Raw genomic sequence first — 21,491 nt, forward strand, 5'->3', positions numbered from 1 at the left:
CGCAGACAGTGTCTGCGTAGCCCCCCCACCTTCGCAGACGCTCTGCGCGCACCTCCCAAAAATTGTGACCACCGCAGAAGCCTCGCAGACAAGAGGGCTCTGATTGGTCCACTCTACATCCGCTGTACACGCACTTCCGCTTCCCTACTTTCCCGGTTTGGTTTGTTTTCACGACCGGCATTTTTAAAAACACGAGCGAAGATGGAGCAGCACGAAGAGCGGTTGATTGAGGAAGTGAGGAAGTACGGACATCTATACGACTCCAGTTCTAGTCATTATAAAAAAAATTTTAAAAAGTTCTAGTCATTATAAGTAACCGGAGGATAAACACTCCACTAACCACACCCACCAACTACTCCTAGCGACTTCGCGCCGCCTTGCGTTGTGGCGGTGAATAACATTGCGCACGCCTATTCCCCCGCTCAACAATAAATTACAACTGTCTGCGAAAAGCTATCTGCGAAAGCCTTGTCGCATGAGCATGCAGAGGCCTTTAGTCGTTGTCAACTCTGTTACCGTTAAACTGGGCAATCCATTAACAGAATTGACGGTAACAGAGCTGACCGTTTCCACCATTTTGTGTCTTAACTCCACATGCTAACCTCAGACTAGCTACCATGCGGTATATATAAAAACAGAATTTTATGGATTTTAATCATATCGTTGTTGGTTTTTTTTTTTAAAAGACTGATTCACTCCAATACCACAATAACAGATTTGACGAATAATTAATGTACCGTCGGTGTAAAATCCTCAACATTTTGTATATCTGTGAAGATACTCAGTCATCCACGTACATAGTAATCTGTGGTTGGTAGAAGAGAGCAACTGGACTTGCTTGAAAAGTCTTGAAGACGTTTCGCCTCACAGATTACTATGTACCTGGATGACTGAGTATCTTCACAGATATGTTTCTACGCACTTTGGGATGAGTTCCCTTCGACTGGTGCGGGAGTATGAGAGGACTTCCAGAAAACTGGCAGACATCTTAGCCAGACAGGATCGTTCATTTTTGTCAACCTGGAACGACCATCACTGAACAGAGGTGGGTGTCATCGGCCACCTACAATGCAGCCATCAGCATTCTGATTCGGATTCTATGATGATCCATGAGAGGATAAATACTTGATACTCCCTATTAGTCAGACAGAACTGAGGATGCCTTTCGGACGAGACGCGAAACGTCTTCAAGACTTTTCAAGCAAGTCCAGTTGCTCTCTTCTACCAACCTCAACATTTTGTACAAATTAACGAGAGAAGAAACATAACATACCTCACTGCCTTTCTGAAGTTTCCCGCCAGAGGAAGTGACATCACTCGGCGCACGTGTTGTGTGTATTATTAAAAGTCTTTGTGGATTTTATGCGGTTTTATAACAGAGTTAACAGAGTTGACAAGAATATTGGGACGGATAAAAAAAGTTTGTTTTTTTTATTACTAAAATTTCACACAATACAGAGAATCGACGTTCTATGAAATTGATTTTGTAAGAGTGAATGGAATAAGCCCCCGAAAAACAGATTGTCGGACTGAATCACTTCATGTTTATTCGAGTTGAATGGATGAATCAGGAGTCGAAGACAGACAATAATGTGGGGGGAGGGGTGGGAGTCGTTTAGTTAATGTTTTATGGATAAATTGGGTCGAAAATGTACATCGAGCAGTGCTATTGGTGAAAGTTTGTCATAATTTGCATTATTGTTCAAAACTGATTCAATTTTGTGGAAAATAACAAAAGGTTTATCTCGCAGACGTGAAATGTACCCCGAATTCTAGAATGACCCATTTCTAAACAGGGTCTTGTTTTTATCTGTACGACATTAAAACAGCTCGACTGGGTGGAAAATCTGTCGCTTTTTGTCACATTTCATCATTGCCTTGTTCCTCTTGTTGCACTCACTAACCTGAATATCTGAGATTGTTTTAATCTCTTAAATAAGGTAGATTTAATTTTTACTGTCGTCCTGTCACCTCTTTGTACAGCCCTAAACAACAACACCGCAGCTCAAATTTCACACATCGATGTGTTTTACTGTGCCAGATGTAAATGTAACCCAGATGTTTGCTCTGTAGTATACGCTGCACAGCCTGTTGAGTGAGGTGTCATGTTCTCCCATGCTGGAGAACTTCTCTGCGCTGTGTGAATGAGTCACAGCGCCAGAACAATGAAAAGATTTTCAGTCCAGATATTCAACATCTTAACTCGTGCTAATTTGTGTTATTTTCAATCAGATATATTTTGTCACTGGATGTTCTGTGCATCCCGATTTCTGAGCTCAGTGTGTTGGTTTCTTTCTGCAGGAATAATCTCAACGTTCCTCCACGTGCATCCGTTCGGGGCCAGCATCGAGTACATCTGCTCCTACTTACAGCGTCTGGACACCAAGGTACTGCACTCAGCACCAACCGGTTGCTTTTTTTCCTTCACTAGGGATGAAACAGTTGGATGACTTGGATCGATGTTTAAAAAGCAATGATTGAAATGAATCGAGGCAACAATCATAGACTGATTACTACTGATAATTGATTATTATTGGTAAATAATTCAGATCCGTTCGGAGGTTGCTAATACGGATAGGTCACGAACTACTGATTACGGAAATATCATAAAAAAGGATACAAAATACTGGTTATGGATTTTAATACGAATGCTACTAATTTAAGAATTAGTCACGGACATTTCAGTATATTACGGATTGGTTACGGATTTCGTACGGATGATGGATGGTTCATTTTACGGACGTTGCTACGAGTCTACGGAACAACGACACGGGCGTCACAAAGGCTGTCTCCACGGTGACATTATCTGCCGATGGTAGCTACATGATGGAGGTAGAAGCGCCAAATAAAGTCGAGCCAATACTCACTAATCAGCAGACGAGTCTTTCGATAAAAGGAGATGTAGAACATCTAATAATAATAACCCGAGAACACAACTTTGAAATGACATTTTTTGCCAAAAGGGGTGAAGTTTACGTATTTCATCCAAGACTGGTGTAGGAAAGAAGCTCGAAAAGAAGTTTACGTCCCGTTGGCGCCAAACATGAAGAACATCACAGTGTTACATCCCATCGGTAATGAATCTACTGTATATCTAAACCAAAGGCCCACGGAAATAGCATAAAGCAAACAAAAATGTCCGTAAGACCAAAGCTTTCTGTCATTAAAAAGATGGAGGACACGGGAAAAAGTAACACAGACCAACCAAAGTGCTATAAATTATACAAAGAGTCCGTAGATACAGAAAAGAAGGTGGAAATCACAGACATGCCACGAAATATCCGTCATGACCTCAAAGAGAAAAACGAAACAGAAGAAAGGACAACTGAAGATGTCGTAATAAATTTGCAAACAGTTGCATATGAAGGCAAAGGATTTGTTCATTTCATTGCAACTGTTCTGGATCTTGTTGTGATTTTAGGCCTGGGAGACGTTGAACAAATTAAACCAAAGTCTTCCATTTCAACTTCAACTTCTTAAAACAAATTAAGAAGTCGAAAACAATTAAATGTTTGGACTGGCGAAGTTCATAATTAAAATATCTTACCTGCATTTATATGTTTAATTTATTAAATTACTATTGATATTTCATGGAAAATATCACATATTTGTGAATAAAAGATCCGTACATGTTGTTTACCAGCTGGGAGGTCCGTATCATGAAATACCGTGACCGAGGTCAGTATTCAAGGCCGAGGTCACGGTATTTCACCATACGGACCGACCTTAAGCTGGTAAATAATATATTTATTTTTTTCTTTACCAAATTCTAACAGAAAACGAGAGCGCCCGAAAGGGAAAACCGAGCCAAGCCGCCATTTTGAATCCTCATTCACGGCTGTCATGCAAATGGTTTCCTCCTCGGTATACAAGTGCACTTCCATGGCAGGAAAAAAACTACATTTTGCCTCCTATGTAGTTCCCTATTTATACAAATAGGAGTCATTCAGGATTCAGCCATGTTTTTGCTCGGCATTAGCAAATTAGAGGTTTTTAGTTTTCTCCTGAAATGTTTTCTTTTATTTCTTCTTCCTCAGGGTAGTAAAACTCGCTTTCACTGTCAACACTGCCGTTATCGCTATCCATGCTGTAAAATTAATGCTATTCTCCTGAGAAATGCGAAAATAAATGTTGACAAAAATTGCTACTATGTTTGTTGTTGTGAACGAGCGAGTCGCCAGAGGTCCGTAACTGGGGTCTGTACTGTAGGATACGGACCCGCTCGCCAGCCAATCAGAGTGCAGGATTTGGACCGCGAAAAAAATAATTTGTTTTATTATCCCTCACCCAAACGAAGTTTGGTACAGGATATAGAAACGGATTCCGTCTGTCCATCCATCTATCCGGTCACATTTTTGTTTCTGGGCCATATCTTTTAAAACTACTGAAGATATCTTCATGAAACTTTGTATACATATCAAGCAACATGTGAACTGGTGCCTTTTGCTATTTCGGCTTTTTAAAAAAAAAGTTTTTTCAAATTTTAACATAAAAATAGATTTTGATTTAGTTTCTAAGAGAAATGTTTGTTTCCGGAGCATATATATTTTGGATATATGCTCCGGAAACAAACATTACTCTTAGAAACTAAATCAAAATCTATTTTTATGTTAAAATTTGAAACTTGCACTGTGAGTTGGCCTAGTGGTCAGCGTGTCTGCCTCTCAATCGGGAGATCGCGAATTCTACTCACGGTCGGGTCATACCAAAGACCATCATAAAAATGGTACCTACTGCTGTCTGGCAAGGCACGCTGCAATACAGATGTGAGTGGGGAGTCAAACTCTTGTGGTTATCAGAGGACCCGCCCCCCACTGTAACCCTAGCTATGTAATAGGCGAGAGGCCGAGGGCTACGGAAATCGGCACCGCCCTATGCGCCACATGGCGTGGGAAGGACTTTGATTTGATATCCAAAACTATTCATGATACGGATTTGAAACTTGGTATACATGTTAACAAGGTGATGTACTGTAGATGTGCCTTTTCATACTAAGAAATTTGAGAAATTTTAATTTTTCATGTTTCCATGGAGGGGCGGCACGGTGGTGTAGTGGTTAGCGCTGTCGCCTCACAGCAAGCAGGTCCGGGTTCGAGCCCCGTGGCCGGCGAGGGCCTTTCTGTGTGGAGTTTGCATGTTCTCCCCGTGTCCGCGTGGGTTTCCTCCGGGTGCTCCGGTTTCCCCCACAGTCCAAAGACATGCAGGTTAGGTTAACTGGTGACTCTAAATTGACCGTAGGTGTGAATGTGAGTGTGAATGGTTGTCTGTGTCTGTGTCAGCCCTGTGATGACCTGGCGACTTGTCCAGGGTGTACCCCGCCTTTCACCCGTAGTCAGCTGGGATAGGCTCCAGCTTGCCTGCGACCCTGTAGAACAGGATAAAGCGGCTACAGATAATGAGATGAGATGTTTCCATCGAAACTTAGTCTCTCAGGTTAGTCTTAGGGGTAGGTTTTGTTTCCGGAGCAGAAACTATGAGTGGTATGGTCTTGAAAGTTGGTATATGTGTTAATTAAGTAATCTATATGTGCCTTTTGATACTAAGAAATGTGAGAAATTTTAATCTTCAGCTCAGCTGGACCAAAGGTCCGGTGGGTTTATGCTATGGGCTGCTGAGGTCAGTGTAAAGAGGTAGGGTTGGTTTCCTGCAGCACAACTTGAAAAATATGACAAATAATATCTTGAAACTTGGTATATAGTTGGTATACAGGGCGTGGGATATAGATGACTCTGTCTTCTTGTATTTTTTTAATTTTCAGTGAATCTGTAGTGCATTTGTATCATACAATTAAGATTTGAAATCATACCAGGTCTTGTTTACACCCCTACAAGTTGTGTCACTTTGTCTTTAAACTACTCCTGAGCTGAATAAAGTGTTTTCCTGGTTGACTGGTTTAATGCTGGAAGGCTGAATCAGATGATAAATATTAGTGTTTGGTTTGGTAACACAGTGGTTTGTCAGTGTCAATGTTAAAATGATTCAGAGAGCTACAGTGAGAGTAAAAAGTATTTGATGTCTTGCTGATTTTGTTGGTTTGCCCACTAATAAAGACATGATCATTCTATACTTTTAATGGTAGATGTATTCTAACATGGAGAGACAGAATATCAAAAAGAAAATCCGGAAAATAACTTGAAAGAATATATTTTAATTTATTTGTATTTCATTGAGGGAAATAAGTATTTGATCCCTCTAGCCAAAAGCACTTAATACTTGGTGGCAAAGCCTTTGTTTGCAAGCACAGCGGACAGACGTTTGTTGTAGTTAACCACAAGGTTAGCACACATATCAGGGGGAATTTTGGCCCACTCTTCTTTGCAGATCCTCTCTAAATCATTAAGGTTGGTGGGCTGTCGCTTGGCAACTCGGACCTTCAGCTCCCTCCATAGATTTTCGATTGGATTGAGGTCCAGAGACTGGCTGGGCCACTCCATGACCTTAATGTGGTTCTTCTTGAGCCACTCCTTTGTTGCCTTTGCTGTATGCTTCGGGTCGTTGTCATGTTGGAAGACCCAACCACGGCCCATTTTCAACTTCCTGGCAGAGGGGAGGAGGTTGTCCCTCAGGACTGCACAGTACATGGCTCCATCCATCTTCCCACTGATGCGGTGAAGTAGCCCTGTGCCCTTGGCAGAGAAACACCCCCAAAACATAATGCTTCCACCTCCATGCTTGACGGTGGGCGAAGTGTTCCTGGGTTCATAGGCAGCATTTTTCTTCCTCCACACATGACGAGTAGAGTTTAGGCCAAATAGTTCAATTTTGGTCTCGTCTGACCACAGAACCTTCTCCCAATCACTTTGTACATCTTTGAGGTGATCATTGGCATACTTTAGGCGGGCCTCCACATGTGCCTTCTTAAGCAGGGGTACCTTTCAGGCACTGCAGGATTTTAATCCATTGCGGCGCAAAGTGTTGCCAATTGTTTTCCTGGTGACTGTGGTCCCAGCTGCCTTGAGGTCATTCACTAACTCCCGCTGTGTGGTTGCAGGCCGATTTCTCACAGTTCTCATGATCATTGCCACCCCACGAGGTGAAATCTTCTGTGGAGCACCAGACCGAGGTCTATTGATGGTCATGTTATACTTCTTAAATTTTCTCACAATTGCACCAATGATTGTTACTTTAATACCCAGCATCTTGCTAATGTTTCTGTAGCCCATTCCAGATTTGTGCAGGTCAACAATCCTGTCTCTGAGGTCCTGAGAGAGTTCTTTGGTCTTACCCATGTTGGAGAGTTTGGAATCTGTCTGATTGTCTGATTCTGTGAACAGGTGTCTTTCATACAGGTGATTAGTTAGAACAGGTGTCTTCAATTCAGGTAACCAGTTGATTGGGAGTGTCTAACTGGTCTGTGAAAGCCAGAACTCCTAATGCATACTAGGGGATCAAATACTTATTTCCCTCAATGAAATACAAATCAATTAATATATATTCTTTAAAGTTATTTTCTGGATTTTCTTTTTGATATTCTGTCTCTCCATGTTAGAATACATTTACCATTAAAAGTATAGAATGATCATGTCTTTATTAGCATGGATTAAAGTTTTCCGTCGTGTGACGGATTTCCGTCAACTGAACTCTCCCAAGGCCAAATGTGAGGTCGGTGCTGATCCGAGGAGAATTAAAATGACGGGTGGTTGGGTAGAGATTGGGTTATAACACTGATGTGTTGCAACACCATCAACTATCAGCAGGGTTTATTTAACTTTTTTGTTTTTGAGCCATGCTTTGTGTCGTTCATTTCCTATGTTTGATCATGTTTAAACGTTCGCTGTCTGCGGTGCGGCATTAAAAAAACATGCGCTGTCAAAATTGGCAAAATACATTCCCATGTGCTTGGCATGCTTGTGTCTGACCATTTCTGCTTTGTATTAAATTAAATCTTGCCTAAATGACTTAGTTCAAACCTGGACATATAGAAATAGAGCATGTTAAAAAAAAAAAAAATGAAAAAATAAACCCCGGAAAGCCCGCTCCTCTGCTTCAGCCAGACTTGAAGACCCGACAGTGCAATGCTTGCAGACTGTCAGAAGTAATTAGACCTAAATTTATAGCTAACAAATCAACAGACGCCCCAACAATTATTATTTTCGTTAGGCCAATGTGTAAGGTATGTTAGAACCGTGCCTTATAGCCTACGTTATATCACAATTTAAAGGACGTTTGAGGAGTTGGAGGCTGCGAGCGCAATGATGTTCCGACATGTGCTAAACTTTATTCCCTGAAAATCATACACCAGCGTTCAATGCCCCAAACAGCCAAAATGTCTAGAAGACTACGGTTAAATAATAATCATAGCCTACTAAGTTAAATTACGTCAAAACATCTGTTTCTGGCCTATGAAATGATGGAGGAAAATGAGAACGAACGCAAAGTAGATAGCAGCCAACTTCACGCGATCTTTTAGGTAACTTAACACTCGTGTTGGCCACAATATTTCTCTTAATAAAATCTTGAATTGTTTTTGAAGTCATATTCAACACAAAGTAAGGTCAAATTTTAATTTTAATGTAAGTGAAGATCCAAACTTTTTTCTATATTGACGTCGAGCATAGAGGAGCATGTCATTCTGCTTTCGGTTTTGGCAGCATGGATGCGCTTTCCATGAAAGAAGGCACTGATGTGTCTGCCATCCATAAAGGTGTAAAAAAAACAAGTGGAGGTGGGCTTGGCTGTACGAAATAGGTGAAAACGGAAAGCCATTTAGTTCATGGTGCAAAAAACTAAACATTCCAGGCGCTTGCATTTGTGTGGTTTGCCACAAAAAAATAATATACGGAAGCAATAGAAAGAAAGTGCAATAAATTGAATATATTAATCCATTAATTAATTGATAAAGTTATCAGTTCTAAGTTAATCATTCTCAGAATTTCATCGAAATCCACCCATAACCCCCCCCCGTAGAATTTCATCGAAATCCACCCATAACCCCACCCCACCCCCACCCCCCGTAAATTTTCAGTCAAATATTTTTTTTTTGCTTTAATCCATGTATTAGTGGGCAAACCAACAAAATCAGCAAGGGATCAAATACTTTTTACTCTCACTGTACTTAAAAGCACACAATACTCCAGAGAAATTATGAGCCAGTTATTTAATGGTAATGTTGAAACCTGAACTACAACCTGAACTCCAGAACCTGTGTTCGAGCTTCGGTTAATGATATTTTGAGGCTTTATTTTGTCAGGTTTTGCTCGTGGTCCATGCTCAGAACAAGACTATTTGAGATTCAGATCCTGAAATCCAGCCTGTGACTAATATGAGCTCGTTTACTTGGATTTATACCACAGCGCTGTCGAATTCTCACATGTAATTAGTCAGAAGGTTGATTAATTTTCTGTAACAGCAGCTCGGACAATATATCCCGCTGTAATTCCAATCACAGGGTTATATTAATGCACTCCTTGTAAAACTTTATGGTTACTATAGTAACAGCTAATTCACAGGGACCTGCAAAGCAGACGCACTCTATAATCTTTAAAAAAAAAAAAGATTAGATTAATGTTTTTAATATGGTGTTATTTAGCAAAGAAAAACATAGTTATTTAGAGGGTGGTGATGGTTTTGTTTTGTTTTGTTTGCTTTTTTTGTAAGGAGATGTTTATTTAAAGGGGACATGTTTAACAGTTTTTCCATGAAATCGAGTCGTGCATGAGCTGGTCGCTGACGAGGCACGTAGCTGGCTCTAAGCCACGTATGATGAGATTGAGTGGAATAATTGTTTTATTCTATCTACATTCACTGGATTTTGAGAAGCAGAGCATTTTTATTTTTTGCAAATTCGATAAATAAAAACTATACAAAACGTCCGACAAAATCATTTCCGCTTAGAATGTAAACAAACCAGTGACATAACAGGAGCAATTTGTGAAAAATGCGATGATGATGATAATTCTTGAACAATAAAAAAAAGACACGTTCTTACTATCAACTACTTTTATCTCATGTTTTTTTTTGGGGGGGTTGTATTTTTGGGGGTTTTGTTTTCAAGTAGTTTTTATTTCGTCCTTGGTTGGTTCAGCAACAAGCTCCGCCATTTTGTTTTCTCTACTCACGGTATATGAGCTGATATCCTAGTAGTAGAGAAGTCAATCAGAGCGAGCGATTGCTCATATCCAGTGAATGTGGATAAAATAATATGAAATACTCACTTTTACAGTGCCCGTGAACATATATACAGTACAGTTAGGTCCATGTATATTTGGACACTGACACAAATTTTGTTTTTTTACCTGTTTACTGAAACATATTCAAGTTATAGTTATATAATGGACATGGACATAAAGTCCAGACTTTCAGCTTTCATTTGAGGGTATCCACATTAAAACTGGATGAAGGGTTTAGGAGTTTCAGCTCCTTAACATGTGCCACCCTGTTTTTAAAGGGACCAAAAGTAATTGGACAATTGACTCAAAGGCTATTTCATGGGCAGGTGTGGGCAATTCCTTCATTATGTCATTCTCAATTAAGCAGATAAAAGGCCTGGAGTTGATTTGAGGTGTGGTGCTTGCATTTGGAAGATTTTGCTGTGAAGAAAACATGCGGTCAGAGGAGCTCTCCATGCAGGTGAAACAAGCCATCCTTAAGCTGCGAAAACAGAAAAAACCCATCCGAGAAATTGCTACAATATTAGGAGTGGCAAAATCTACAGTTTGGTACATCCTGAGAAAGAAAGAAAGCACTGGTTAAATTACGTCAAAACATCTGTTTCTGGCCTATGAAATGATGGAGGAAAATGAGAACGAACGCAAAGTAGATAGCAGCCAACTTCACGTGATCTTTTAGGTAAAAGTGCAAAAAGACCTGGACACTCACAGAAGACAACAGTGGTGGATGATCGCAGAATAATTTCCATGGTGAAGAGAAACCCCTTCACAACAGCCAACCAAGTGAACAACACTCTCCAGGAGGTAGGCGTATCAATATCCAAATCTACCGTAAAGAGAAGACTGCATGAAAGTAAATACAGAGCACGGTGCAAGCCACTCATAAGCCTCAAGAATAAAAAGGCTAGATTGGACTTTTCTATGAAAGCATCTAAAAAAGCCAGCACAGTTCTGGAAGAACATTCTTTGGACAGATGAAACCAAGATCAACCTCTACCAGAATGATGGAAAGAAAAAAGTATGGCGAAGGCGTGGTACAGCTCATGATCCAAAGCATACCACATCATCTGTAAAACACGGTGGAGACAGTGTGATGGCTTGGGCATGCATGGCTGCCAGTGGCACTGGGTCACTAGTGTTTATTGATGATGTGACACAGGACAGAAGCAGCCGGATGAATTCTGAGGTATTCAGAGACATACTGTGTGCTCAAATCCAGCCAAACTGATTGGTCGGCGTTTCATAATACAGATGGACAATGACCCAAAACATAAAGCCAAAGCAACCCAGGAGTTTATTAAAGCAAAGAAGTGGAATATTCTTGAATGGCCAAGTCAGTCACCTGATCTCAACCCAATTGAGCATGCATTTCACTTGTTAAAGACTAAACTTCAGACAGAAAGGCCCACAAACAAACAGCAACTGAAAACCGCTGCAGTAAAGGCCTGGCACAGCATTAAAAAGGAGGAAACACAGCGTCTGGTGATGTCCATGAGTTCAAGACTTCAGGCAGTCATTGCCAACAAAGGGTTTTCAACCAAGTATTAGAAATGAACATTTTATTTCCAATTATTTAATTTGTCCAATTACTTTTGAGCCCCTGAAATGAAGGGATTGTGTTTAAAAAATGCTTTAGTTCCTCACATTTTTATGCAATCATTTTGTTCAACCCACTGAATTAAAGCTGAAAGTCTGAACTTCAAGTGCATCTGAATTGTTTTGTTCAAAATTCATTGTGGTAATGTACAGAACCAAAATTAGAAAAATGTTGTCTCTGTCCAAATATTTATGGACCTATCAGTTTCTTTTGTTCTGCCTATTTCAGAAATCATCTGCTTCAACAAGCCGTTCAGATTTCTCTCTACTTTCTATGTCACAAGGGAAATCATTAGAATTATGCCGTCCCCTCATGGCTTGAAAATTTCCTTTCTGAATGAATATTTATGAGGAACGTGCGACCTGATTGGCTGGTAGAAGCGGGGGAGGGGTGAGCAGTGGCTCATTATCATTTAAAGGAACAGGCACGGTAAATCAGCTGTTCTGAACAGGGCTGTTTAGACAGGGTGAGAAAGGAGCTGTGGTGCTTTAACCTTGTGGTATTTTAACCAAAGCATGTCACAGACATTTCATTAAGACCTCAGGGAACTGTCTGAACGTGTGGAAAAGGGGTAGAACATGTCATCTTTAAAGTTTATGGAAGGAGACTCCAGTGTCAGTGCATTGTGAAGGGTTTTCCACAGCAGGAGAAAGCCTTCAGGACAGAGAAGTTTGGCGTTATTGTCTGATAATAATGCACGTTGTGGTGGGTATAGTAAGTCATTCAGGCTGCATCACACTATCTTGTTTATTATTTTCCTATAAAAGCATGCCTTTTCATGTTTTATTCCTAGCTGTGTTGTTCTTTGGAATAGTGGAACAGCCTATGAATGTCCATGGGTCTGTGATGGTTCACCATCTCAGCCACAATATGACACGCTGTTGATTTTTCGAAAAGGTTCAGCTGACGGTCAGGGGGATTTAACCCCAACGCAAGCAGTAGACCACTGAAATGACAGAATCTCCTTCAGTGTATTGTTTCTGACTCATATAGTGCCTGGGTTGCGCGAGCATGCTGATTGCTGTGCCGTCTGAGAGATGACTAAGAGGCAGTGAGAAGCAGGAGATCTGAGTTAAAGCCAGTGAGCTCGCCACTTCAACAACCAATAAGATGCCTTTTTCATCTCACCGCCTCAGTCGTATTCTATTCAAACACCTTTGCAGAACTCCAAGTGTGCAGAGTACAGACTGTATATACCCACGTCACACACACCTACACACTCTGTTCACCGAGCGAACGGTTTAGTGTTGATCCCCCCGGCATCCTAATGCTCTGCAGCGTAAATAAGCAACCCACTAGACATATGGGGCTCCTGGAGTGGGCAGAGCAATCACACTGTGCTACACACACACACAATTGCGTATGATTTTTCTGTCTTTGTCTCTTTTCTTTTCCATTTTCAGCCTTGGTGTGTTCAACCCCAATTTCAAAAAAGTTGGGACACTGTTTCATCTCATTGTTTCTAGCTGCTTTATCCTGTTCTACAGGGTCGCAGGCAAGCTGGAGCCTATCCCAGCTGACTACGGGTGAAAGGCGGGGTACACCCTGGACAAGTCGCCAGGTCATCACAGGGCTGACACATAGACAACCATTCACATTCACACCTACGGTCAATTTAGTGTCACCAGTTAACCTAACCTGCATGTCTTTGGACTGTGGGGGAAACCGGAGCACCCAGAGGAAACCCACACGGACACGGGGAGAACATGCAAACTCCGCACAGAAAGGCCCTCGCCGGCCACGGGGCTCGAACCCGGACCTTCTTGCTGTGAGGCAACAGCGCTAACCACTACACCACCATGCCGCCCCTTGGGACACTGTGTAAACTGTAAATAAAAACAAAAATGTGATAATTTGCAAATCATGGAAACCCTATATTTCTTTGAAAATAGTACAAAGACAGCAGATCACATGTTGAAACTGAGAAATTTTAATGTTTTTTGAAAAATATGTGGTCATTTTGAATTTGATGTCAGCAACACATTTCAAAAAAGTTGGGACAGGGGCATGTCTACCACTGTGTTGCATCACCTCCACTTTTAACAACACTCTGTAAATGTTTGGGAACTGAGGAGACCAGTTGCTCTTGTTTTGAAAGAGAAATGTTGTCCCATTTTTGCACGATACACAATTTCTGTTGCTCAACAGTTCGGGTCTCCTTTGTCATATTTTGAGCTTCATAATGCGCCAAATGTTTTAAATGGGAGACAGGTCTGGACTGCAGGCAGGCCAGTTTAGCACCCGGACTCTTTTACTACAGAACCATGCAGTTGTAATATGTGCAGAAAGCAGTTTGGCATTGTCTTGCTGAAAGAAGGAAGGCCTTCCCTGTAAAATATTTTGTCTGGATGGCAGCATGTTGCTCTGAAACATGTATATATCATTCAGCATTCATGATGCCTTCTAAGATGTGCAAGCTACCCAATGTCATGTGCACTAATGCACCCTCATACCATCATAGATGCTGGCTTTTGAACTGTGCACTGATAATAAGCCGGATGGTCCTTCTCCTTTTTGGACTGGAGGACGTGATGTCCAAGATTTCTAAAAAGAAGTTCAGATTTTGATTCGTCAGACCTCGGGACAATTTTCCACTTCGCCTCAGTCCATCGTAAAAGAGCTCGGGCCCAGAGAAGGTGGCGGTGTTTCTGGATATTGTTTATATCTAGTTTTAACTTGCATTTGTGGATGCAGTAATGAACTCTTTTCGCAGACGATGGTTTTCTGAAGTGTTCCTGAGCCCATACAGTGATTTCCACTACAGACACATGTCTGCTTTTAATGCAGTGTCTCCTGAGGGCCTGAAGATCGCAGGCATCCAATGTCAGTTTTCAGCCTTGTCTCTTGCATACAGAGATTTCTCCAGATTCTCTGAATCTTTTAATGATATTATGGACCATAGATGATGTGATCCCCAAATTCTTTACAATTTTACATTGAGGAAAGTTATTCTTAAATTGTTGCACTGTTTACCCATGCAGTCTTTTACAGAGCGGTGAACCCCTCCCCATCTTTACTTCTTAGAGACTCCGCCTCCCTGGGATGCTCTTTTTATACCCAGTCATTTTACTGACCTGTTGCCAATTAACCAAATTACTTTTTTTTAGCATTACACAACTTTTTCAGTCTTTTGTTGTCCCTGTCCCAAGTTTTCTGAAACGTGTTACTGTCATCAAATTCAAAATGAGCATATATTTTTCAAAAAACAATAACATTTTTCAGTTTCAACATTTGATATGTTGTCTTTGTACTATTTTCAGTGCAATATAGGGTTTCCATGATTTGCAAATTATCGCATTCTGATTTTACTGATGTTTTACAGATTGTCCCAACTTTTTTGGAATTGGGGTTGTAAATGGCTGTCCTACTTTCTGTAATGGAAGCATAAAGCATTAGTGTGTAATGTCACACTGCCTGTTCTCACATCTCTCTGCCCCTTCTTCACCCAAAATCATCTCTCTCTCTCTCATGCTGTCTCTCTCTTGTGTTCTCTATCGCACTCTATTGTGTTCTCTCTCTTGTGCTCTCTCCATCGTGCTCTCTCTATCATTCTTTCTCTCTCTCTCTCTCATGCTTTCTGTCTTGTGCTCTCTCTCTACCGTGCTCTCTATCTCTCGTGCTCTCTATCTCACTCTGTCGTGTTCTCTCTTATGCTCTCTCGTGCTCTCTCTCTCTCGTGCTCTCTATCGCACTCTATTGCGTTCTTTCTCTTGTGCTTTCTCCATTGTGCTCTCTCTATCGTGCTTTCTCTCTCTTTCTCTTGTGCTCTCTATCGCACTCTTGTGTTCTCTCTCGTGCTCTCTCCATCATGCTCTCTCTATCGTGCTTTCTCTCTCTTTCTCTTGTGCTCTCTATTGCACTCTATTGTGTTCTCTCTCATGCTCTCTCTATCATTCTTTCTCTCTCTCTTGCTCTCTCTTTCTCGCTGTCTCTCTCACTTGCATGCGTGCTCGCTCTCTCTTTCTCGCTCCCTCTCTCTCACACGCACTCACTCACTCCCTCCCTCTCGCACGCGCTCTCTCCTACTCACTCACTCACTCACTCACTCACTCACTCACTCACTCACTCACTCTCTCGCACATGCGCTCTCATACTCTCTCACTCTCTCTCTCCCTCTCTCTCGCACGTGCTCTCTTGTATTCTCTCTCTCACTCTCTCTCCTTCTCTCTCGCATGTGCTCTCTCATATTCTCTCCCTCACTCACTTTCTCTCTCTCTCTCTCACATGTGCTGTTGTACTCTCTCGTACTTGATCTCTCACTCTCTCTCACACGCTCTCGTTCTCTCTCTCTCTCTCTCTCACACGCACTCTCATACTCTCTCTTAAGCGCTCTCTCTCATGCACTGTGTATCATTTTCATATTTCATTGACAAATCTGGAGCTCAGGCTGTAACTGTTTCCAATCTTTACACACACACACACACACACACACACACACACACACACACACACACACTATATAGCTGCACATGACTATTTATCTTTTTGAACATGTTTTCAGCAGAACATTCTTATGAAGCCTCTACACCATTTTATATCTCCTTTCAAGAAATATGCCAGTGGTTTTCCCAGCACCTCTCTGACACGTCTCACAAGGGCTGTGCTAGAGCTTAATTTGAGGGTAAAAAAGAAAACAGTTAAAGAATTTATGATAATTTTCTGCACAGGGTTGGGCAAGTTGCTCAGGAAGACTAATTAGTTACTTTTACAAATTACTGTCTTTTAAAAAGTAATCAAATTACTGATTCAGTGGTATCAAAAGTAATTAGTTACATTACTCGTTCCATTACTTTTGCTACCCCACTTCTGGGGGGGGAGACGACATTCAGCCTGTTTAGCTCATTTGTCCTCTGATTCTTTTCCATGCTCTGGTGGCCTTGTTGCGCTCCAGAGTGGAACCGCTGATCCAGTGAACTGTTATACCCAGGAAGCTTTTGTTGTTCGCTGTCCAGATGTCAGCGGCGGTGGACACTGAGTTTCCCTCTCTGAGTTTGGCCTTCAGATTAGATTCCATCAGCGCATGTTCACTCTCGAGGTCGTCAGCAAACATCTTTCTCTCTGTAGCAGCCTCGCATTGCTCTTCATGGGTATTTTCTCTATAATGCGCCGAAATGTGGGCGAGTCAACAGTAGAAACAGGTAACATCTCTTCTACGATGTCGTCAGCGACGAGCTTCTTCACATCCTTTCCACTTCACTTCTCTCCACGACTGGTTTATGTTCCGAAGTTCAGTTTTTTTATTGCCATGGCGTGGCGTCCGTCATCCACAGTTCAGTTAAATAGCATCACCTCCGTCAGTTCTCCACGGATTTCCATTCTAGTTGTTTTGTTTGAAAGAACTCATCACTCTGCACAAAGCTTGGTTGTTGTTTTGTCAGAATTTTTGCTAACAAGTGACTAGTTAGGCCAAATTAACGAATTTTCCAGGCCTCTCGCTAGAATCGTATCTCCTCTCTCATTTCTCATCTGATTACAGTTCTGATCGATGTTTTTGGGTTGATCTTCCCTTGAGGAGCAAAACTTGGTCGTTTGTTCGTTGATTTTCCTGTTGTAAACAATTTGTTGTAAACAATTTGTTTACAACTTTGTTTATTTTCAGTTAAATCGTATCTCCTCCCTCAGTTCTGAATGGATTTCAGTTCTGATTGTTTTATTTGAAAGAACTCGACCTTCTGCACAGGTCATTGTTCTGTCAAATTTTTGCAAACGAACTGCTAATTAGGTCTAGCCTGGAAAGAATGATAGAGACAGCGTGAGAGAGAGAGCACGAGAGAGAGAACACAAGAGTGCAATAGAGAGCACAAGAGAAAGAGAGAGAAAGCACGATCGAGAGAGCATGATGGAGAGAGCACAAGAGAGAGAACGCAAAAGTGCGATAGAGAGCACAAGAGAGAGAGAAAGCACGATAGAGAGAGCACAATGGAGAGAGCACAAGAGAGAGAACGCAATAGAGTGCGATAGAGAGCACGAGAGAGAGAGCATGAGAGAGAGAGCACAAGAGAGAACACGACAGAGTGCGATAGAGAGCACGAGAGAGAAAGAGCACGGTAGAGAGAGCATGAGAGAGAAAGCACGAGAGAGAGAAAGAATGATAGAGAGAGCACGATGGAGAGAGCACGAGAGAACACAATAGAGTGCGATAGAGAGCATGAGAGAGAGAAAGCATGATAGAAAGAGCACGATAGAGAGAGAGCACGATAGAGTGTGATAGCCCGCCCATCCTAAGCATGACGCAACACAAGGGCCTGTTGCGAGCTTAGTCTGGCCAGGCAGGCTATCTACAGCATTTCCAAGCTCCCGAAAAATCGGGAACCAGTCAACTTTGAGCATCTCCAACGGCCCTGGGTAGAGGCGTGTTCAAGGCAGTGACGTAGTAGAACTGCGACCGGAAGCCATAGATTGTTTACAGACTCTATGCCGGAAGCGCTTCATTCACTAGAAACATTCCGAACATGGAGCAGCGGCAAGCCTTTGACACAGCGGTAGATGCTGTATTGAAAGCATTCAACGGGAAGTTCTCATTGAAAACGGAGCAAAGAGCAGCCCTGGAGGTATTTATTGAAAGGAAGGCCGTTTTCGCCTTGCTCCCGACCGGCTTCGGTAAGAGTTTAATCTACCAGTTAGCCCCGTCGCGTCACATACGTCAGAGGAAAGAGTGATGTGATTGGTTTAAGCTTCGTCACAGCCTTTTCTGGCTTCGACCAGTAGCAAACTGAGGCATTTCAGGGACGCGGGTCAACCACAGGCTCTGGGAAACGGTTTGGCTTAATAGCTTGGCCAGACCAAATGCTCGCAGAGCTTTGAAGTCGTGTTAGCCAGACTAAATTAGGTCACCTTAACGAATTTTCAGACTTTTCACTAGAACTTTATCTCCTCTCTGATTTCTCACCCGATTTCAGTTCTGATTGATGTTTTTTGGTAGATCTTCCTTCGGAGAGCAAAACTTGGTCATTTGTTTGTTGACAATTTGTTTACAACTTTGTTTATTTTCAGTTAAATCGTATCTCCTCCCTCCCTCAGTTCTCAATGGATTTCAGTTCTGTTTGTTTTATTTGAAACAAATCGACCTTAGGTCACCTAAACGAGTTTTCTTCTGACTAGAGTTGTATCTCCTCTCATTTCTCATGCGAATTCAGTTCTGATGGATGTTTTGGGTCGATCTTCCTTTGGGGAACAAAATTTAGTCCTTGATGCTTTCCCTGTTCTAAATAATTTGTCGTGGAGGTCGGTCCTTTCTCACATCGTCACATTTCAGTTCTGTTTGATGTTTTGGTTGTCATGGTTGTTTTGATGGCAGGCCAGATGAGCCGCTACGTCCTTGTTTTATTGTTGTTTAGCCGGAGTGCATGCATCTCTATCAGTGCCTGTCCCCCCCCCCCCCCCCCCCCCCCCCCCCCAAGTTTCACACTGCTGTGTTGCTGCGTGAGATGCTTCAATAAATTCGGTGATGTATTTTTCGCAGTTGAAAGCGTTCTGTTGCTCAACTGATAGAGTTTACAACAGACGACAGTGTTCTTTGCGTCTCTGGTTGTCACAAATTCAAAGTAATGGCAGTATTTCCAACTTTGGAAAGCAAATTTCTCTTCCACTAGCTCATCCTCCATCATTGTTTGTCTGACCTACTGCGCATTCATGTCATAGTAAGATAAGATAAACTTTATTCATCTCTCAGTGGGGAAATGTACATGTTTCAGCAGCTCACAAACAGTAACAAAAAAATAGAGCACAATAAAAGTATTTAAAAAAAAACAATAGGAAAAAATAGATATCTATGTATAAAAGTAAAAACACGGGCTACGTACATAATAAACAAAACAAGAATGGAGCTTAAATAAGAATATAACTTCAACTGAAATAGAAATAGAAATATTGCCTATCGAGGACAAAATTCACATCAGGTAACAAAGTCTCATCTCATCTCATTATCTCTAGCCGCTTTATCCTGTTCTACAGGGTCGCAGGCAAGCTGGAGCCTATCCCAGCTGACTACGGGCGAAAGGCGGGGTACACCCTGGACAAGTCGCCAGGTCATCACAGGGCTGACACATAGACACAGACAACCATTCACACTCACATTCACACCTACGGTCAATTTAGAGTCACCAGTTAACCTAACCTGCATGTCTTTGGACTGTGGGGGAAACCGGAGCACCCGGAGGAAACCCACGCGGACACGGGGAGAACATGCAAACTCCGCACAGAAAGGCCCTCGCCGGCCACGGGGCTTGAACCCAGGACCTTCTTGCTGTGAGGCGACAGCGCTAACCACTACACCACCGTGCCGCCCGGTAAAAAAGTGATACTTGGATTAGTAACTGCAATATAATTACCGTTTTAGAAACTGTAATCCGTTACATTACTTGTTACTGCGGAAAGTATTTAAATTACAGTCACGCGTTACTGATCAACACTGATTGATTTTGCAGTAATCGAACTTTTATTGGCTTAATTCAACAGCTGCTCCTAGACCTGTATTATAAGTCTATTTAAAAAAGAAAGGGTGATACACTTACATAACATACTCTATAGTATGTTATGCTGTGGCTAGAGATTAGATTGGAAAATCTTTAATGCTTTAACTCGATATGTCTCAATCAGCACTGTGTAAATTGTTTATTGGTGGTGGTGGTTGTTCTATTGTTTTGTTTTTTCATTCCAGATTAGCACAACGGAGGTCGAGACACTGCTGGGCCGTCTGCCCTACACCTTTAAGCAGGAGCTGACGGGCGTGGGTGCCAGTCTGGAGAAACGCTGGAAGTTCTGCGGATTTGAAGGCATCAAGACGGCGTAGAGTCATGCCACCGAGCATCAAACCCCAAAGACTGGCACAGCCAGGACGATTTGTTTTCAGGCCCACAAACAGGAGTGAGTCATTCAGGAGTGAGTCACCGAGGCTCGGACACTTTGATTCAGTTCGGACAGGAAGTGTGGAGTCCTGGGCTCTGGTGTGTGTACGTTCAACAGTGTTCAAGCACAGACTTGTTTGTTTGAGTGTCAGTGTGTGTGTTAGTGTGTGTGTGTGTGTTGCTGCCATGTGGAAGGACAGGTGTGAAGCACGGAGATAAAACAGCGCTGACCTGCCGAGGGATTATCACAACACAAGCAGGCTGGACTCTGGACACAATTATTGACACCAACTTTGTTTTATTTTCTTTCCATTCTTTTTTTTTTTTAAGGAAGAGAGGTACAAAGTCAAGATGTTTCTTTTTTCTGTCTTTCTTTCCTTCTGTATAGGTTGCTGACAGCAGTTTTGGTTCACATATTCTGTAAATGTTTGAATAACGTACTATTTTTAAATAAAAAAAACAAAAGAAGACCCGAGAACCCAACACGACTCAGAGAATCCTCCGAGCTCTTTATGCAGATGAGGAGCATTTCCGACTCTCTTGCTTTCGGAGTGAAAAAGCCGCGCGTCTTTGCTTGTTTATTTGCCCTGCTTTATGTTTCTTGGCATATTAAGGCAATTGTAATCATTTTCTTTTCTCTAGCTCACACCAACTCGCTGCTTACAGATGGCGTTATGTAACGCTGTGTGTTTTAATAAGCAAGCCTCTATGAAGGCCAATTAACAATTCTGTAGCGTGTGTGTGTGTTTGCTTGTTAACAGTGAGCTGGATCTTAAAACACCAGCACTCGAATTCACCTGCAATGTGCAATTTATTTATTTTTCCTTCCCTCCTGAGAAAAGAAAAGCAAGGTTGATTTGTCCTCATCAGCCCCCTCCATCTGCTCAGGCCATGTGTCCAGAGCAAACGCCCCTCTCCACTGCGAATTAATAAAAGAGA

At 42.0% G+C, this 21,491-nt stretch overlaps 1 protein-coding gene across 3 annotated transcripts in view; it reads left to right on the forward strand.

The window, feature by feature from the left end:
• The window catches only part of enox2 (ecto-NOX disulfide-thiol exchanger 2), a 766,926-nt gene extending 745,889 nt beyond the window's left edge, over nucleotides 1–21,037 (forward strand). For all 3 annotated transcript variants that reach the window (XM_060915209.1, XM_060915211.1, XM_060915210.1), the window contains 2 exons: nucleotides 2,302–2,387; nucleotides 20,366–21,037. In XM_060915209.1, coding sequence (XP_060771192.1) covers nucleotides 2,302–2,387; nucleotides 20,366–20,497 — 218 coding nt within the window. In that variant the 3' untranslated portion in view covers nucleotides 20,498–21,037. The remainder of the gene's footprint in view (nucleotides 1–2,301; nucleotides 2,388–20,365) is intronic.
• The last annotated feature ends 454 nt before the right edge of the window (nucleotides 21,038–21,491 follow it).

Source organism: Neoarius graeffei, chromosome 2, assembly GCF_027579695.1.
Source record: "Neoarius graeffei isolate fNeoGra1 chromosome 2, fNeoGra1.pri, whole genome shotgun sequence".
Lineage (NCBI taxonomy): Eukaryota > Metazoa > Chordata > Actinopteri > Siluriformes > Ariidae > Neoarius > Neoarius graeffei.